Source organism: Oncorhynchus clarkii, chromosome 31 (assembly GCF_045791955.1).
Source record: "Oncorhynchus clarkii lewisi isolate Uvic-CL-2024 chromosome 31, UVic_Ocla_1.0, whole genome shotgun sequence".
Taxonomy (NCBI): Eukaryota; Metazoa; Chordata; class Actinopteri; order Salmoniformes; family Salmonidae; genus Oncorhynchus; species Oncorhynchus clarkii.
The window spans coordinates 2,604,438-2,623,670 of NC_092177.1; the positions used below are offsets into that span (position 1 = coordinate 2,604,438).

The following is a 19,233-nucleotide window of genomic DNA, read 5'->3' on the forward strand; positions in this document are numbered from 1 at the left end:
TATTTGTGTCACTCCGCGGCGGAGGGATACATCCGAGGTGAGGATTTACCGATTTACTCCCGTGTACACCTGTGTCACGGTTAGGTCCGCCCCTATGTATAGACCCCATGGCAGCGACACACGTTCTCCACATCATTGAGGCGCCTCTAGCACCGTAGAGGATTGGAGTGATTCATATAGCTCATAACCGTGGTTACATACATAACCTTCATTATGTTTCACTATATTGGATCACTCCAATTTATTGGTATACCCGTACCAGATTAGTCGATGGGGAGATTAACAAGATGTTTATCTTTCATTTGGTGTATTGGACTTATTAATGTGTGAAAGTTGCATATTTCAAAAAAATATATATATATTTCGCACGCTGCCTTTTCAGCGGAATGTTGTCGAGCGGAACCCCTAGCCATAAGAAGCTTAGCTTAGTGATGAGCTTTGAGGACACTATGGTGTCGAACGCTGAGCTGTAGTCAATTAATAGCGTTCTCAGGTGTGAAAGGGCAGTGTGGAGTGCAATAGAGAATGCATCATCTGTGGATCTGTTGGGGCGAGTCTAGGGTTTCTGGGATAATGGTGTTGATGTGAGCCATGACCAGCCTTTCAAAGCATTTCATGGCTATGGGTCGGTAGTCATTTAGGCAGGTTACCTTAGTCCCTGTGCCCAAGAATACTATGGTGGTCTACTTGAAGGATGTTGATATTACAAACTCAGTCAGGGAGAGGTTGAAAATGTCAGTGAAGACACTTGCCAGTTGGTCAGCTCATGCTCGGAGTACACGTCCTGGTAGTCCATCTGCCCCTGCGGCTGTGTGACTGTTGACCGGTTTAAAGGTCTTACTCACATTGGCTGCGGTAAGCAGGATCACACAGTCGTCCGGAACAGCTGATGCTCTCATGCATGTTTCAGTGTTACTTGCCTCGAAGCGAACATAGAAGTTATTTAGCTCGTCTGGTAGGCTCGTGTCACTGGGCAGCTCTCTTTGTGCTTCCCTTTGTAGTCTGTTATAGTTTGCAAGCCCTGCCACATCTGACGAGAGTAGGAGCCGGTGTCGTACGATTCGATCTTAGTTTTATATTGACGCTTTGTCTGTTTGATGGTTTGTCGGAAAGCGGCAGCTCTACCCTTTAGCTCAGTGCGAATGTTGCCTGTAATCCATGGCTTCTGGTTGGGGTATGTACGTACAGTCACTGTGTGTGCAAAGTCATCGACACACTTATTGATGAAGCCAGTGCTTGATGTGATGTACTGCTCAATGCCATTTGAAGAATCCCAGAACATATTCCAGTCTGTGCTAGCAAAACCATTCCTGTTAGTAAATGACCTTGAAGAGTATGAATATTAAAATAAAAAGTACCAATTTAAAAGACTAAAAAGAAAAAAGATAGATAAAAAATAATCTGTGCTCAAACAAGTGGTTGATATGTCAATAAAAGGTAGACTAAGAATAAGGTACTTTTATTTTTTTATATACTTATTTTGGTGAAAAGTATTATTGAATTGTCGACAATATACTATAACCTATGGTCAATAATGAGAAAGTGTGTGTTATGGGTTTTCAACCTCTGCCATATCGTGGATTGAGAGCTATCTAATAGAACAGAGGGTTTTCTTTAATGGAAGCATCTCTAATGTCAAACATGTAAAGTGGGGTGTACCGCAGGGCAGCTCTCTAGGCCCTCTACTCTTTTCTATTTTTTATCAATGACCTAACACTGGCATTAAACAAAGCATGTGTGTCTATGTATACTGATGATTCAACCATATACCCATCAGCAACCGCAGACACTTAAACCCATAACAAAGAGTTGAGGTCTGTTTTGGAATGAGTGGCCAGTAATAAATTGGTCCTGAACATCTGTAAAACTAAGAGTATTGTATTTGGTACAAATAATTCCTTAAAACTTGTTAAGGCGATGGGTTCCCCTACAGGAACTCCACCCCCCCGTTCAGCTGAAAAGGTGGCGCAGGGAATGCAAAAATATTATTTAGAAATATCTAACCTTCACACATTAACAAGTCCAATACCTCAAATGAAAGATAAACACCTTGTTCATCTACCCAGCGTGTCAGATTTTTAAAATGTTTTACGGCGAAAACACAACATATATTTATGTTAGACCACCACCAAACCAAAGAAAAAACGTAGCCATTTTTTCCAGCAAAAGATAAAAATCACAAAAGCAGGATTTTAAAAAAAATCAATCACTAACCTCTTGAAAATCTTCATCAGATGACAGTCATATGACATGTTACACAGTACATTTATGTTTTGTTCGATAATATGCATTTTATATCCATAAATCTCAGTTTACATTGACAAATACAAATACAAATATCCGGAGGAATTATTGAAAGCTACGCCAGATAACAGAAATACTCATCATAAACTTTGACTAAAGATACATGTTCTACATATAATTAAAGATACACTGGTTCTTAATTAATGCAACCGCTATGTCACATTTCTTTTTAACCTTACGGAAAAAGCCTAACATACCTATAATCTGAGATGGCGCTCAGACGTAACAATATTTCTCCGCCATGTTGGAGTCAACAGAAATACAAAATTACAACATAAATATTCCTTTTGCGACACCAACTACTTTCCTTCCCATTAGGTCAAAGTTCACAGCAAATGCTCCATTACACTTTCTACTGAATGAGGACATCTAGTGGAAGACGTAGGAAGTGTTTCCAGATCCATAACTTGTTGGGAAGGGAGGGGGCGATGACGTCAAAGTTGCCCCAACTTTCAGGATTTCAAAACTTGTTTGGAAGATTGCCTGCCCTGTGAGTTCTGTTATACTCACAGACATAATTTAAACGGTTTTAGTAACTTCAGAGTGTTTTCTATCCAATATTAATAGTAACATGCATATATTAGCAATTTAGGACAGATTTTGATGCAGTTCACTATGGGCACGCAATTCATCCAAAGTGGAAATACTGCCCCCTATCTCTAACTGGTTTTAAGTTCTAGACCTCAGGTGAATCTGGTAATGAATGGTGTGGCTGTTGAACAAATTGAGGAGACTAAATTACTTGATATTACCTTAAATTGTAAACCGTCATGGTCTAAATATATTGATTCAATGGTTGTAAAGATGGGGAGAAAAAATGCTTAGCTTTTTTGACACGACACACCACAAAGCAAGTTCTGCAGCCTCTAGTTTTATCTTATCTTGATTATTGTCCAGTCATATGGTCAAGTGCTGCAATAAAATACCTAGTTAAGCTGTAGCTGATCCAGAATAGAGCTGCACGTCCTGCTCTTCATCGTAATCAGATGGCTATACTGTATCAACACCGTGCATGCCAGTCTCTCTCGGCTAAGAGTTGAGGAAGACTGACTGCGTCACATCTTGTTTTTATAAGAAACATTCATGTGAAGGAAATTCTAAATTGTTTGCATAGTCAACTTCCACACAGCACTGACATACACACTTATCCCAGCAAACATGCCACCAGGGGTCTTTTCACAGACCCCAGGTCCAGAACAAATTCAAGGAAACATACAGTATTATACAGAGCCATGAGTGCATGGGACTCCCTTCATATAGTGAACAGCATACCTGGTTTCAAAAATGAATAAAACAACAACTCATTTCAGTTGAATGCATTCAGTTGTACAACTGACAAGGTATCCCCCTTCCCCTTTCCCTCATGGCACAACGACTCTCCTCCATGTGACCTACTTGTTGTGTGTATGTACTGATATGTATGTGGAGCAGCGGTCTAAGGCACTGCATCTCAGTGAAAAAGGCATCACTACAATCCCCGGTTCAAATCCAGGCTGTATCACAGCTCTGTTATTTCCTGTTGACTTCTCAACCGCCTGGTAGAGAGAGCTCTGTTATTAGAGTTCTATGGGGGCACTCCTTGAGGCTAGAGTCCTATGGGGGCATTCCTTGAGGCTAGAGTTCTATGGGGGCACTCCTTGAGATTAGAGTGCTATGGGGGCACTCCTTGAGGCTAGAGTCCTATGGGGGCACTCCTTGAGATTAGAGTGCAATGGGGGCACCCTATTTCCTGTTGACTTCTCAACCGCCTGGTAGAGAGCTCTGTTATTTCCTGTTGACTTCTCAACCGCCTGGTAGAAAGCTCTGTTACTTCCTGTTGACTTCTCAACCGCCTGGTAGAGAGCTCTGTTATTTCCTGTTGACTTCTCAACTGCCTGGTAGAGAGCTCTGTTATTTCCTGTTGACTTCTCAACCGCCTGGTAGAGAGAGCTCTGTTATTTCCTGTTGACTTCTCAACCGCCTGGTAGAGAGCTCTGTTATTTCCTGTTGACTTCTCAACCGCCTGGTAGAGAGCTCTGTTATTTCCTGTTGACTTCTCAACCGCCTGGTAGAGAGCTCTGTTATTTCCTGTTGACTTCTCAACCGCCTGGTAGAGAGCTCTGTTATTTCCTGTTGACTTCTCAACCGCCTGGTAGAGAGCTCTGTTATTTCCTGTTGACTTCTCAACCGCCTGGTAGAGAGCTCTGTTATTTCCTGTTGACTTCTCAACCGCCTGGTAGAGAGGGCTCTGTTATTTCCTGTTGACTTCTCAACCGCCTGGTAGAGAGCTCTGTTATTTCCTGTTGACTTCTCAACCGCCTGGTAGAGAGAGCTCTGTTATTTCCTGTTGACTTCTCAACCGCCTGGTAGAGAGCTCTGTTATTTCCTGTTGACTTCTCAACCGCCTGGTAGAGAGAGCTCTGTTATTTCCTGTTGACTTCTCAACCGCCTGTTAGAGAGCTCTGTTATTTCCTGTTGACTTCTCAACCGCCTGTTAGAGAGCTCTGTTATTTCCTGTTGACTTCTCAACCGCCTGGTAGAGAGCTCTGTTATTTCCTGTTGACTTCTCAACCGCCTGGTAGAGAGCTCTGTTATTTCCTGTTGACTTCTCAACCGCCTGGTAGAGAGGGCTCTGTTATTTCCTGTTGACTTCTCAACCGCCTGGTAGAGAGCTCTGTTATTTCCTGTTGACTTCTCAACCGCCTGGTAGAGAGCTCTGTTATTTCCTGTTGACTTCTCAACCGCCTGGTAGAGAGCTCTGTTATTTCCTGTTGACTTCTCAACCGCCTGGTAGAGAGCTCTGTTATTTCCTGTTGACTTCTCAACCGCCTGGTAGAGAGCTCTGTTATTTCCTGTTGACTTCTCAACCGCCTGGTAGAGAGCTCTGTTATTTCCTGTTGACTTCTCAACCGCCTGGTAGAGAGAGCTCTGTTATTTCCTGTTGACTTCTCAACCGCCTGGTAGAGAGCTCTGTTATTTAAAAAAATAACCATCAAGTAAAAAAAAAACTATTGGAAGTTATTGTTTGGGTTGTCATTAACAGGAATTTAAGGTGAAATAATTTTTTCAACATGTTTTTCAAGAGACAGTTTCGTTTTTACAATGTTGAACATACAGTAGCTTACAGGTTGACTCAGCGTTACACCATCATTAAACACAGCGACACCCTGCTGACAGACAAAAACAACAACAACAACAGATATCAAATCTGCCACAAAATATTAAATCTAACTAAATAAAACAGAGTAAATAAGATAAACGCTCTTCCAGCTGTCTCTATGGCGATACAGCGTTGTTGTCACAGTCTGATGTTGATCTCACTGCGTGCTCCGTCGTCACCGCCACTCTCATTGCCATCGGCGTCGGACAGGAAACCGCTTCCGACGGTAACCGTGGTGCCGACGCTGTGTTCCAGAGCCGTGATTCGCTGCTTCAGACGTTGCTGCGCGGTGGCATACTCCATTTGTAAACGTGCCAACTGCGTCTGGAGACGATCCACACACGCCTCCAACTTCTCCACCTATAAGAGGACAGTAGTTAAGATGATGATGATTAGTATTATAATTCTGTACCCAGTTCAAACTCTCGGTTCACACACTCTTCCATGTGAGGCCCATGAGGAAAATGTGTATTCCGTATACTCTTAGCGGTGCACTCCTTGAGGTTAGAGTTCTATGGGGGCACTCCTTGAGGCTAGAGTCCTATGGGGGCATTCCTTGAGGCTAGAGTTCTATGGGGGCACTCCTTGTGATTAGAGTGCTATGGGGGCACTCCTTGAGGCTAGAGTCCTATGGGGGCACTCCTTGAGATTAGAGTGCTATGGGGGCACTCCTTGAGGCTAGAGTCCTATGGGGGCACTCCTTGAGGTTAGAGTTCTATGGGGGCACTCCTTGAGGTTAGAGTCCGATGGGGGCACTCCATGAGGTTAAAGTTCTATGGGGGCATTCCTTGAGGTTAGAGTCCTATGGGGACACTCCTTGAGGTTAGAGTCCTATGGGGACATTCCTTGAGGCTAGAGTTCTATGGGGGCACTCCTTGAGATTAGAGTGCTATGGGGGCACTCCTTGAGGCTAGAGTCCTATGGGGGCACTCCTTGAGGTTAGAGTTCTATGGGGGCACTCCTTGAGGTTAGAGTCCTATGGCGGCACTCCTTGAGGTTAGAGTTCTATGGGGGCATTCAGGAAACACATAGGTCTTTAATGTGTCCACCTCAGTCATCTTGCTATGCATGTTGTGCTTCCTTACAAACAAACAAACACACACCTTCTCATCCATTTCCTCCACTCCCAGGCTATCTCCTCCCACTTCATCCAGTAGCCCCTCCTTCCTGAGGATATCCCGCCCCCTCTGCTCCAACTGGGTTCTAGCATGAGGGAAGTCGCTGAGTGCCTCGGTCAGATCTCTCTTAGACAGACAGAACAGGTCAGAGTAACCAAGGCTACGGATGTTAGCTGTTCTCCTGTTTCCCATCTTACTGCCCCGGATGTTCAGGATGCTGACAGAGGAAAACACACAAACATTATAGTATTTATGTAACAACAATTAGACAGAAACACCCACAGTCGTGCACACACTCCCACCCCCACTCCTCCACCCCCACCTACCTGATCTCCCCGAAGCAGCTTCCTGAAGTGAGCATGGCCAGCTGAGTAGCTCCATCATCTCCCACCACCGCCAGGCGGCCATCTTTAATAATGTACATCTCCTTCCCAATATCTCCTTTACGACAGATATAATCTCCTGGAGAGAAGACCTGGGGACGCAGCTTCAATACCAACTCTACTAGCAGGCCTGCTTCACAGTCCTGGAAGATACGCACCTAGAGGAGTGGGAGAGAGGGGGGAACAGAGAGAGAGAGGAGGAGAAGAGAGAGGAGGAGAGAGGCAGGCAGGCAGTCCGAGGGAGATGCCGTGAGAGAGGCAGAGAGAGAGAGAGAGAGAGAGAGAGAGAGAGAGAGAGAGAGAGAGAGAGAGAGAGAGAGAGAGAGAAAGAGAGAAGCAGAAACAGCTTCAATACCAACTCTACTTCCTCACAGTCATGGAGGTTGCACACCTTGAGAGACGGGGAGAGAGAAAGAGAGGGAGGCGAGGAGATGGGACAACAAGTGTGTGCGAGTATGTGTTTGTGGGTGTGTGTGCGTGTGTGTCTGTGCATGTGTGTGTTCTACCTTCTTTAAAGTTTCCAGGTGCACATTGATAGCGATCTCAGCCCTCAGTTTATTGGGCAGGCTCTTCAGAACTTCCTGTTCGTCTACCGCCTTTTGATTGGTCCAGAGGTAGTCGAACCAGCGAATGACACGATGCTCCAGGTCACGGCTGACGTGTCTGAACTGCATGTAGTGTTTGACCTGGTCGATGCGGCTCTGGAACTCTGCCCGCGTAGCGTTCATATTGGAGATCATGGCTCCCACGTTCCCCACGATGCTGGCAAAGATCAACACGCCCACCTACAATAAACATACCCAATATGTTAATATTCTAGGATTAAGACACCCAATATGTTAATATTCTAGGATTAAGACACCCAATATGTTAATATTCTAGGATTAAGACACCCAATATGTGAAAGTTTCCACAGAGGGTTCTACCTGGAACCAAAAAAAGGATTCTCCCTGGAAACAAAAAAGACCATTTTGGAACACTTTTTCCTAAGAGTATATCTGATCTGGGGAATAAGGTGTACTATCTAGGGAATAGAGAGCACTATCTAGGGAATAGAGAGCACTATCTATGGAATAGGGAGCGCTATCTAGGGAATAGAGAGCACTATCTAGGATATTGATTTTAATATTATTAATTTTGAGTAACAGACATATGACAAAATATACAATGTGGACCCAGAGGATATCACTTGAATGTATTAATTTACACGGTTGTTTCCAAAGTGGTCGTCGATGGTAAAAACAATAACACATATAATGATTAAAAGGCAAGACTAAATTACAAATAAACATAAATACATTAATTTATATTGACATGTTTAAAAGTGTCACTATTCGCTGTAATTGTCCCTAACCTTAAAAATCAACCACATTCATTTCACATTTCGACCTTAAAAAACAATCTATAATTGCCTATCATTCATATGAATACACCTGACCAGCAGTAGGGGCACAAGGGGCAGTGGAGCGGTTTCTCTTACTGAGACAACCTTGTCCAAATGAAAACCTTTGCCTGCTTTTTAAAGCTATTTCTACTTTATCTTTGCTTGATCTCCAAGAGGAAGCTATTCCATAGACAAATGCCTGTATAGAAAAACCTGCTCCTCGCTGTAGTGTTTACTCTTGGGATTTTACAAGACATAACACTAGATCTGGTATTGTGACTGTGTTGGTTATGGACCATGTCAATGTGGTTTTTCATATAACCTGGGGTACGATAATTTATGATATCATACATATAATTAAGTTGGTCCAAAGGACTACAAAGGCAACAAGCCCACCTCCTGTACCCCTATGTGGGTCCTGCACCCCTATATGGGGGGGACGGACATTCAGCATATACCTGAAACCATTATGTGGGTCCTGGGGGACGGACGGACATTCAGCATATACCTGATAACATTATGTGGGTCCTGGGGGGGGGACATTCAGCGTATACCTGATAACATTATGTGGGTCCTGGGGGGGGGGGACATTCAGCGTATACCTGATAACATTATGTGGATCCTGGGGAGGGGGACATTCAGCGTAAACCTGATAACATTATGTGGGTCCTGGGGAGGGGGACATTCAGCGTATACCTGATAACATTATGTGGGTCCTGGGGAGGGGGACATTCAGCATTTACCTGATAACATTATGTGGGTCCTGGGTAGGGGGACATTCAGCATATACATGATAACATTATGTGGGTCCTGGGGAGGGGGACATTCAGATTATACCTGATAACATTATGTGGGTCCTGGGGAGGGGGACATTCAGCATATACCTGATAACATTATGTGGGTCCTGGGGAGGGGGACATTCAGCGTATACCTGATAACATTATGTGGGTCCTGGGGAGGGGGACGTTCAGATTATACCTGATAACATTATGTGGGTCCTGGGGAGGGGGACATTCAGCGTATACCTGATAACATTATGTGGGTCCTGGGGAGGGGGACATTCAGCATATACCTGATAACATTATGTGGGTCCTGGGGAGGGGAACATTCAGCGTATACCTGATAACATTATGTGGGTCCTGGGGGGGGGGGGGGAATTCAGCATATACCTGATAACATTATGTGGGTCCTGGGGAGGGGGACATTCAGCGTATACCTGATAACATTATGTGGGTCCTGGGGAGGGGGACATTCAGCGTATACCTGATAATATTATTTTGCATGACCTGCATTCTCTTTTTCATCTGTTTTTATAGCCCAGCATACCATGCAGAGCAGGCATAATTTCTTTGACACTGAATCAAGGTTGAGACAAGCAGTTTCTTAACTTTGATGTTGAAATATCTAGTGTTACGATATCAAAATGTCAATTTGTTCGCCATTTTAGAAATCTTTTGAGAAGCAATCAGGTCTCCAGAAAGGGATTGATCTAGAGACAAACTACGATAATTTACACTTGTTTAAGATTCATTCTCCTTGCCTAAACGGTTTACCTTTATCTTGTCAGCCCTAAGCAATCTACATTTTGTTCCAAACAAAATTGGTTCAGTTTATCCCAAATGCAGTGACAATTTGTTGTCAGTCAACCCACCTCTAACAAAACCTCTATGTAACCTGTGTCCTTCCCTGATACCAGTATGGCTGAGTCATCAGCATAAAAGCAGGACTTTACTGTATCTGGCATATCATTAACATATATTAGAAATGAGAGAGGCCCTAAAATGGATCCCTGTGGTACTCCACAGGATATTTCTTTGGCCTCTGACATCACCAACATTACATACTTGTGTTCTGTTGGTCAGATAAGACCTAAACCAATTCACTGCTACATCATTTAGACCCATGCATTTCAGTTTCATCAGGAGAATATCATTGGTCCACAGTGTCAAAATCTTTCCACAACTCTAGCATGACCATAGCTGTATAGTTTCACTTCTCACTTTCCTGCTTAATGTGGTCAAAAAGGTGGATACGGCAAGTATCAGTGGAATGAGCTGTTCTAAAGTCAGACTGGAGTTCATAAAGAAGATTGTTCTCCAGAAGGTATACTTCAAGTTGATTAAAAACTAACAACTTTGGATGAGGTTCTGAGGATTGACACGGGCCTGTAGTTTCCTACATTTGTTTTACTGCCCTTCTTGTGGAGTGGAACCATCCGGGCTGTTTTGAGATGCTTGGGAAACATACCACTAGTAATAGAAAGGTTTACAATATGAGTTATGATTTTAGCAGTGACACCACCATTATCCTTTATGAATCTTGCAGGAAGGTTATCCAGCCCAGTTGCTTTGTTGGTGCTCATTAAGCATAGTAGATTGGAAATGTTGTCCTCTGTTACCATGCACATCTCAAACAAATCATTAGTGATCCTTTGCTGTGGTAAAAGTTGATAATAAAGACTGGCCATAGTGTCCAGAGCAGGTGGGTTACTTCTTAACCAGAGATGAGGCTATAGTGGTTAAAAATGGGTTAAAGTAATTAGCAACCTTTGCCTGGTCATACCATGAAACATCATCAATATCCAGGCCAATACTACAGGATTTTACCGTTTGGGGAGCTTTTCAGCCAATGTCTTTGAAAATGTTCCACATTTTACGAGGCTGATGTAAGGTGTCATTCACAGTGTCTATGTAATGTTAGGATTTGGCCTTATCCATTTTGTATCTTGCCTGGTTTCTACAGTTACTTTAACCATCATCATCTTGAAGTAGATTTGTCCTTCTGAATCTGGCCAGGTGGCTATTCCCTTTTCCTTATGAGGTCTAAGATCTTCCAAGTGATCCATTTCCCTGACCGCTGTTTGATTCTAATTTGTTTCATTGGAGTCAGAGAGTTGAGTGCAGACAGAAACAGATCTTTAAAAAGATACCAAGCTTGATCAACATCAAACTTTAATTTGTCACATGCGCCGAATACAACAACCGTGAAATACTTACTTCCAAGCCCTTAACAGTGCAGTTCAAGAAGAGTTAAGAAAATATTTACCCAATAGACTAAAGTAAAAAATCATAAAAAGTGACACAGTAACATAACAATAATGAGTCTATATACAGGGGGCACTAGTACCGAGTCAGTGTGTGGGGGTACAGGTTAGTTGAGGTACGTGACATCACAGTACATGAGACCAATCCAAATTTCCAAGTCCTTCTACAAAACGTTCCATTGAGTATTGTGTCATGAACTGTACCTTCATGTAGTTATTACCTGGCTCAAGTAGCATTTTGGATGTCTTACGGGTACAGCAGGATACCATATAATCACTAAAACCAATATTTGAGACTCCTGACTGACAGATGTTCTCTTGGTCTGATACAATAATCAAATCCAAAGTTGATTTACTGTCAATACACATCTGGGTTGGCTCAACAATCAGTTGTTTTAGTCCAAATAACTGATTAAAGTCATACAGGGCATTTACTAGTGTACGTCTCTGTGGTGGTAACTGCACATTTGTATTAAAACCACCAAGCAGAATACATTCTCTATCAGTCAATACATTGTGATCACAGCAATTCAATCATGGAAATGATTCTGCTTAGGAGGCCGATAGCACAGACCAACAAGTACAGGACGACATTCAGGAAGAAGTGTTTCTACACATACAACGTCAAGACCATCCATTTTCAGATCTGAACGAGGGTTAAAATGCACATTCTTCCTATTAAAAACACACTGCCACCGTTTCAGTTTCAGATAATTCTATAAATACTAAAACCTGGTGGCTCAACCTCATTGTCCTCAGTTGACCCATCAATTCTCAGTCACAGCAACTACTGAAGCCCGGGTGTTAGAAGCCAGGAGGTTTAATTCCTCTAATTTCGTCAGCAGGCTCCGTGCGTTCACATGGATAAAGTGAAGACCTCTGATTGAAGCAGTCAAACATGTCATCTTCTGTGCCCACTGCTGATACATCGACTATCTCATCTAGATTTCACTCATCATCCCTGCTTGTGTCCAGCATTCCAATGTTTGGAACCACATTTACCCAGCATACATTGCAACCAAGCTAAATGTTACTTTGAGACTGTACAGATTCATCATTTAACAAGTGTTGGATATCTCCACACTTTAAGAGCAAACAAATCACAAATGTCATTAGCCACCGCATTTGAATTCTTCCTTACGGACTCACCGCAGTTTGGGCATAGTTTTTTAGCTTGCTTTGTGGTGTTTGGGCCAGAACATCACCACAGAATAGCAGACAAAGTAATAAGCAGCTTGTTAGGGTTAACACAGGTCTTAGCTGTGCTGCAGAGTACACCAAGATAAGAGGATTCCTCTGCACCTAGCACCAAGATAAGGGGTCTCTACCTCTTTGGGACACTGTAAAGTCCATGGAGAATAAGAGCACCTCCTCCCAGCTGCCCACTGCACTGAGGATAGGAAACATTGTCACCACGATATATCTACGACAATCGATCATTTCAATAAGCATTTTTCTACGGCTGGCCATGCTTTCCACCTGGCTACCCCTACCCCGGCCAACATTTCATCACCCCCCACGGCAACTTGCCCAAGTTTCCCCCCACTTCTCTTTCACCCAAATCCAGACAGTTGATGTTCTGTAAGAGCTGCAAAATCTGGAACCCTACAAATCAGCCGGGCTAGACAATCTGGACCATCTCTTTCTAAAATGATCCACCGAAATTGTTCCAATCCCTTTTACTAGCCTGTTCAACCTCTCTTTCGTATCGTCTGAGATCCCCAAAGATTGGAAAGCAGCTGCGGTCATCCCCCTCTTCAAAGTGCAAGACACTCTAGACCCAAACTGCTACAGACCTCGAAAGCCAAGTCAACAAACAGATTACTAACCATTTCGAATCCCACCATACCTTCTCCGCTATGCAATCTGGTTTCAGAGCTGGTCATGGGTGCACCTCAGCCCCGCTCAAGGTCCTAAACAATATCATAACCGCCATCGATAAAAGACAATACTGTGCAACCGTCTTCATCGACCTGACCAAGGCTTTCGACTCTGTCAATCACTGCATTCTTATTGACTCAATAGCCTTGGTACTGCACTATCTAGGGAACAGGGTTCCATGTCAGACAAAGTAGTGCACTATCTAGGGGATAGGGTTCAATGTCAGACAAAGTAGTGCACTATCTAGGGAACAGGGTTCCATGTCAGACAAAGTAGTCCGCTATCTAGGGAACAGGGTTCCATGTCAGACAAAGTAGTGCACTATCTAGGGGATAGGGTTCAATGTCAGACATAAAGTAATCCACTATCTAGGTCAATTGGTTCCTTGTCAGAAATAAAATGGTACACTATCTATGGAATAGGGTATATGGTATACGGTTACATTATACACTCACCAGGAAGTCAAAGACCACAAAGAGGAACTCCTCATCTCGTACGGGTGGCGGTGTCTCTCCTATGGTGGTGAGGGTGAGGGTGGACCAGTAGAGGCAGTAGATGTAACCCCGCGACAGAGTTGTCTGGTTGGGATACACCCAGGAGTCAGACCCCAGTCCCAGGGCCTTGGAGAAGGAGTAGTACATACAGGCGTTCCAGTGGATGATCACCTGGAGGAGAGACAGCAGGGTTAAAACAAATCAACATGAATTAGTCAACAGGTGATCAGACTAACAGACTAACAGGAAAAGCTAACTTATGGGTCCTTTTCCGACAACCCACTGGGCAAAAAATGGTTGAATCAAGATTGTTTCCTAGACATTTCAAACCCTCAAATCTATGCGATAACGTTGAATCAGTGGCAGACAGACTCAGGCTATTAGATTACTCATTGGATTTGCAAAAAGTCATCAACGTAAGGGCATTTCAGTATTTTTTTCATCCAACTTTTACCCTAAATCCGATGATAGGTAGCCTAGCGGTCAGGAGTGTAGGGCCAGTAACCGAAAGGTTGCTGGTTTGTAAAAAATCTGCCGATGTGCCCATGAGCAAGGCACTTAACCCTAATCGCACTTGTAAGTCACTCTGAATAAGAGGGTCTGCTAAATTACTCAAGTGTGTGTGTGTTGGGGTGTCAGTATATGTATGTGTGTATGTATGTGTGAGTGTATTGGTAGAGTCAGTGTAAAAGAGTTAGCTGGAAAAAGGGTCAATGCAGGTAGTCCGAGGTAGCCATTTGATGAGCTATTTAGCGGTCTATGGCTTGGGGGTAGAAGCTGTTCAGGGTCCTGTTGGGTGGCTGGACTCTCCTCCTGGTATAGAGGTACTGGATGGAAGGGAACTCAGGCCCAGTGATGTACTGGGTCGAACACACCACCTTCCCAGTGATGTACTGGGTCGTTCACACCACTTTCCCAGTGATGTACTGGATCGTTCACACCACCTTCCCAGTGATGTACTGGGCCGTTCACACCACCCTTCCCAGTGATGTACTGGGCCGTTCACACCACCCTTTGAAGTCACATCATTACTGTCACAACAGCGCCTTAAGGTTGGGTGCATTGCAGTTGCCATACCAAGCGGTGGCGCAGCTAGTCAAGATGCAGCTGTAGAATCTTGTGAAGATCCGAGGGCCCATGCCAATATTTTCAGCCTCGTGAGAGGGACGAGGCGCTGTTGTGCCCTCTTCACAACTGTGTGGGTGTGTGTGGACCATGATAATTCCTTAATAATGTGGACACTGAGAAACTAATACAACCCCATTGATGTGGATATGGGTGTGCTCGCTCCCCCGTTTCCTGTGGTCCACGATCAGCTCCTTTTTGATGTTAGAGTCTGTGTGTGTTTATATACTGGTTTAATGCTGTTTGCTTATCAGTATAGCTTCCTTCTTGATGAGCCCAAACTGGTATGCCATGTTGAATCCTCAGCCTCGCAAACCCATGTGACCACCCTGTTTGAAACACTTTAGACAGCTGCGCAAAAAATGGCGCAGGTGGTGGTATTTTTGGCTGTGCTGTTAGTTTAACTAATTCAACTTGGTTACACATGCATGCTTGTGTGTGTAAATGTGTTAGTTTGTGTGTGTACCACATATCTCTCACCAGTGTGTGTGTGTGCGTGTGTGTGCACGTACCAGTATGTAAAGGACCAGGTTAGTGATGCGGAAGGCGTTGGGGTAACTGGTCCTGGTCTCTGTACGGTCGAAGAACTCGAACATGCGGTTGAACCGCAGCAGTCTGTTGAAGCGGAGGAGAGGAGTGTGTATTCCCAGAGATAGGTAGAACAGGTCAGTAGGCAGGATAGACAACAGGTCTAGTTTAAACTGAACCGTCTTCAGATAACTGTCTCTCAGCTTAGAGAGGTCCTTCACCAACAGACCCTGCTCCAGGAAACCTGATAAACAAACAGGTAGAGTTACACAGTCAGTGTTAGGGCACAGGCTCAGGGTAGGCAGACAGATTCAGGGTAGGCAGACAGATTCAGGGTAGGCAGACAGACTCAGGGTAGGCAGACAGACTCAGGGTAGGCAGACAGACTCAGGGTAGGCAGACAGACTCTTTCAGGAGGTGACAACAGGGGACGTGAGGAATCAAGGAAAGAGAACAGAAACACGACAGAAACAAATTGTGGAGAATTGACCTCTGACCTGTGCGTAGCCTGACGGCTGTGTCCAAGATGTAGAGACCGTCACACAGGTAGTCCAACACCAGCCACACGATGGCACCACTCGTCTGAAGCTCATCAAAACATGCCCTGCACAGAACACACAACAATTCTGTCAATACATTACTGTCATTACATTACTGTCACTACATTACTGTCACTACAATACTGTCACAACAACACTGTCACAACATTACTGTCACTACATTACTGTCACTACATTACTGTCACTACATTACTGTCACTACATTACTGTCGCTACATATCTTTAAGGTGAGTAAAGAATGAACCAGTCAGTCTGATGCTAGGTGGGGTAGCTTCAAATCCATATACATTGTTGACAAAAAGGGAGTGGTCGAAATGTACACAATTACCCAGAGGAAAATGGGGGAGGGTCATCCATTTTAAATTTGAATTTAGATTAAATGTCATATCGCTAAGGGGTTGATAATGAGTTGCTTGTTATAGTATCTCATGTGTGCTCGATGATGCCCCCAATCCCTGATTCTCTGCTGGACGCTCAGTATCAAGTTCTGTTAGTGTGGTGTTGATTACTATAGGCCATAGGCCTAGGCTACAGTGGCTTGCCAAAGTATTCACCCCCCCCCCCCCCCCTTGGCATTTTTCCTATTTTGTTGCCTTTCCACCTGGAATTAACATAGATTTTTTTGGCTGTTAATATCATTTGATGTACACAACATGCCTACCACTTTGAAGATGCAAAATATTTTTTATTATGAAACAAACAAGAAATAAGACTTGAGCGTGCACAACTGTTCATCCCCCCCAAAGTCAATACTTCATAAAGCCACCTTTTGCAAGTCTCTTGGGGTATGTCTCTATAAGCTTGGCACATCCAGCCACTGGGAATTATTCCCATTCTTCAAAGCAAAACTGCTCCAGCTCCTTCAAGTTGGATGGGTTCCGCTGGTATACAGCAATCTTTAAGTCATACCACAGATTCTCAATTGGATTGTTAAACCATTCAAGTTTTGCTTTAGCAGTATGCTCAGGGTCATTGTCCTGCTGGAAGGTGAACCTACGTCCCAGTCACAAATCTCTGGAAGACTGAAACACGTTTCCCTCAAGAAATTCCCTGTATTTAGTGCCATCCATCATTCCTTCAATTCTGACCAGTTTCCTAGTCCATGCTGATGAAAAACATGTCCCCGGCATGATGCTGCCACCATCATGCTTCACTGTGGAGATGGTGTTCTCGGGGTGATGAGAGGTGTTTTTCTTTAAGCAATTACGTTTTTCTGGCCACTCTTCCGTAAAGCCCAGCTCTGTGGAGTGTACGGCTGAAAGTGGTCCTATGGACAAATACTCCAATCTCCGCGGTAGAGCTTTGCAGCTCCTTCAGGGTTATCTTTGGTCTCTGTGTTGCCTCTCTGATTAATGCCTTCCTTGACTGGTCTGTGAGTTTTGGTGGGCGGCACTCTCTTGGCAGGTATCACGACTTCCGCCGAAGTCGGCTCCTCTCCTTGTTCAGGCAGTGTTCAGCGGTCGACGTCACCGGCTTTCTAGCCATCGCCGCTCCGTTTTTCATTTATCCATTTGTTTTGTCTTGTTCTCTGCACACCTGGTTTTCATTCCCCAATCAATCTACATGTATTTATTCCTCATGTCTTTGTGTGGAATTGTTTGTGTTACGTGTTTATTGTTGACTGGTTTGCTTTTACCGTGTTTGTTCACATGTTTATTGTTAAACATAAATAATTGTGACTGTTTTTGCGCGTTTTTCACTTTTGTCTATGGGCTGGAGGTTTAGACGCAGTTGCGTCCATCTGTTGGTTTCTCCTGCCTCATTAAAGTGTGCGCCTATTCACAACTCTCTGCTCTCCTGCACCTGACTTCGCTACCAGTAGCGCACACCTGATAGCAGGTTTGTTGTGATGCCATATTCTTTCAATATTTTAATAATGGATTTAATGGTACTCCTTGGGATGTTCAAAGTGTTTTTATAACCCAGCCCACAACTTTGTCCCTGACCTTTTTGGAAAGCTCCTTGGTCTTCATTGTGCAGCTTGCTTGGTGGTGCCGATGCTCAGTGGTGTTGCAGACTCTGAGGCCTTTCAGAAAAGGTGTATATACACAGTTGAAGTCTGTGGTTAAATATACCTCAGCCAAATACATTTAAACTCAGTTTTTCACAAATCCTGATATTTAATCATAGTACAATTACCTGAATTAGGTCAGTTAGGATCACCACTTTATTTTAAGAACGTGAAATGTCAGAAAAATAGTAGATATGACTTATTCTAGCCTTTGTTTCTTTCATCGCATTCCCAGTGGGTCAGAAGTTTACATACACTCAATTAGTATTTGGTAGCATTGCCTTTAAATTCTTTAACTTGGGTCAAACATTTCAGGTAGCCTTCCACAAGCTTCCCACAATAAGTTGGGTGAATGTTGGCCCATTCCTCCTGACAGAGCTGGTGTAAGGCCTCCTGACAGAGCTGGTGTAAGGTCTCCTGACAGAGCTGGTGTAACTGAGTCTGGTTACCTCTTTGCTCACGCACACTTTTTCAGTTCTGCCCATGCATTTTCTATAGGATTGAGGTCAGGGCTTTGTGATGGTCACTCCAATACCTTGACTTTGTTTTCCTTTAGCCATTTTGCCACAACTTTGAAAGTATGCTTGGGGTCATTGTCCATTTGGAAGACCCATTTGCGACCAAGCTTTAACTTGAGATGTTGCTTTGATAAATCCACGTAATTTCCTACCTCATGAAGCCATCTATTTTGTGAAGTGCACCAGACCCTCCTGCAGAAAAGCACCGCCACAACATGATGCTGCCACCCCTGTGATTCACGGTTGGGATGGTGTTCTTCGGCTTGCAAGCCTCCCCCTTTTTCCTCCAAACATAATGATGGTCATTATGGACAAACAGTTCTATTTTTGTTCATCAAACCAGAGGACATTTCTCCAAAAAGTAATATATTTTTCCCCATATGCAGTTGCAAACCATAGTCTGGCTTTTTTTACAGCGGTATTGGAGCAGTGGCTTCTTCCTTGCTGAGCGGCCTTTCAGGTTATGTCGATATAGGACTCTTTTTACTGTGGATTGCGTACTATTGCCTACCTATTTGACATATTATAATAATATTAATAATAATATTTATATATGCATTGTGTCCGCTGTCTGTATATAGCCTTGCAACTGTTATTTTCAAATGTCTTTTTACTGTTGTTTTATTTCTTTAGTTACCTACACACACACACACACACACACCTTTTTTTCGCACTATTGGTTAGAGCCTGTAAGTAAGCATTTCACTGTAAGGTCTACTACACCTGTTGTATTCAGCATTTCACT

The 19,233-nt window shown here is 43.7% G+C and overlaps 1 protein-coding gene across 1 annotated transcript in view; it reads right to left on the bottom strand.

Annotated features, from left to right (window-relative positions):
* Positions 1-5,509: 5,509 nt before the first annotated feature.
* The window catches only part of LOC139390775 (cyclic nucleotide-gated cation channel-like), a 29,377-nt gene continuing 15,653 nt past the window's right edge, over positions 5,510-19,233 (bottom strand). Inside the window, exons 5-11 of the mRNA XM_071138138.1 lie at positions 15,897-16,003; positions 15,384-15,643; positions 13,708-13,917; positions 7,451-7,729; positions 6,888-7,102; positions 6,547-6,778; positions 5,510-5,803 (exon numbers count right to left, since the gene is read on the bottom strand). Coding sequence (XP_070994239.1) covers positions 5,582-5,803; positions 6,547-6,778; positions 6,888-7,102; positions 7,451-7,729; positions 13,708-13,917; positions 15,384-15,643; positions 15,897-16,003 — 1,525 coding nt within the window. The 3' untranslated portion in view covers positions 5,510-5,581. The remainder of the gene's footprint in view (positions 5,804-6,546; positions 6,779-6,887; positions 7,103-7,450; positions 7,730-13,707; positions 13,918-15,383; positions 15,644-15,896; positions 16,004-19,233) is intronic.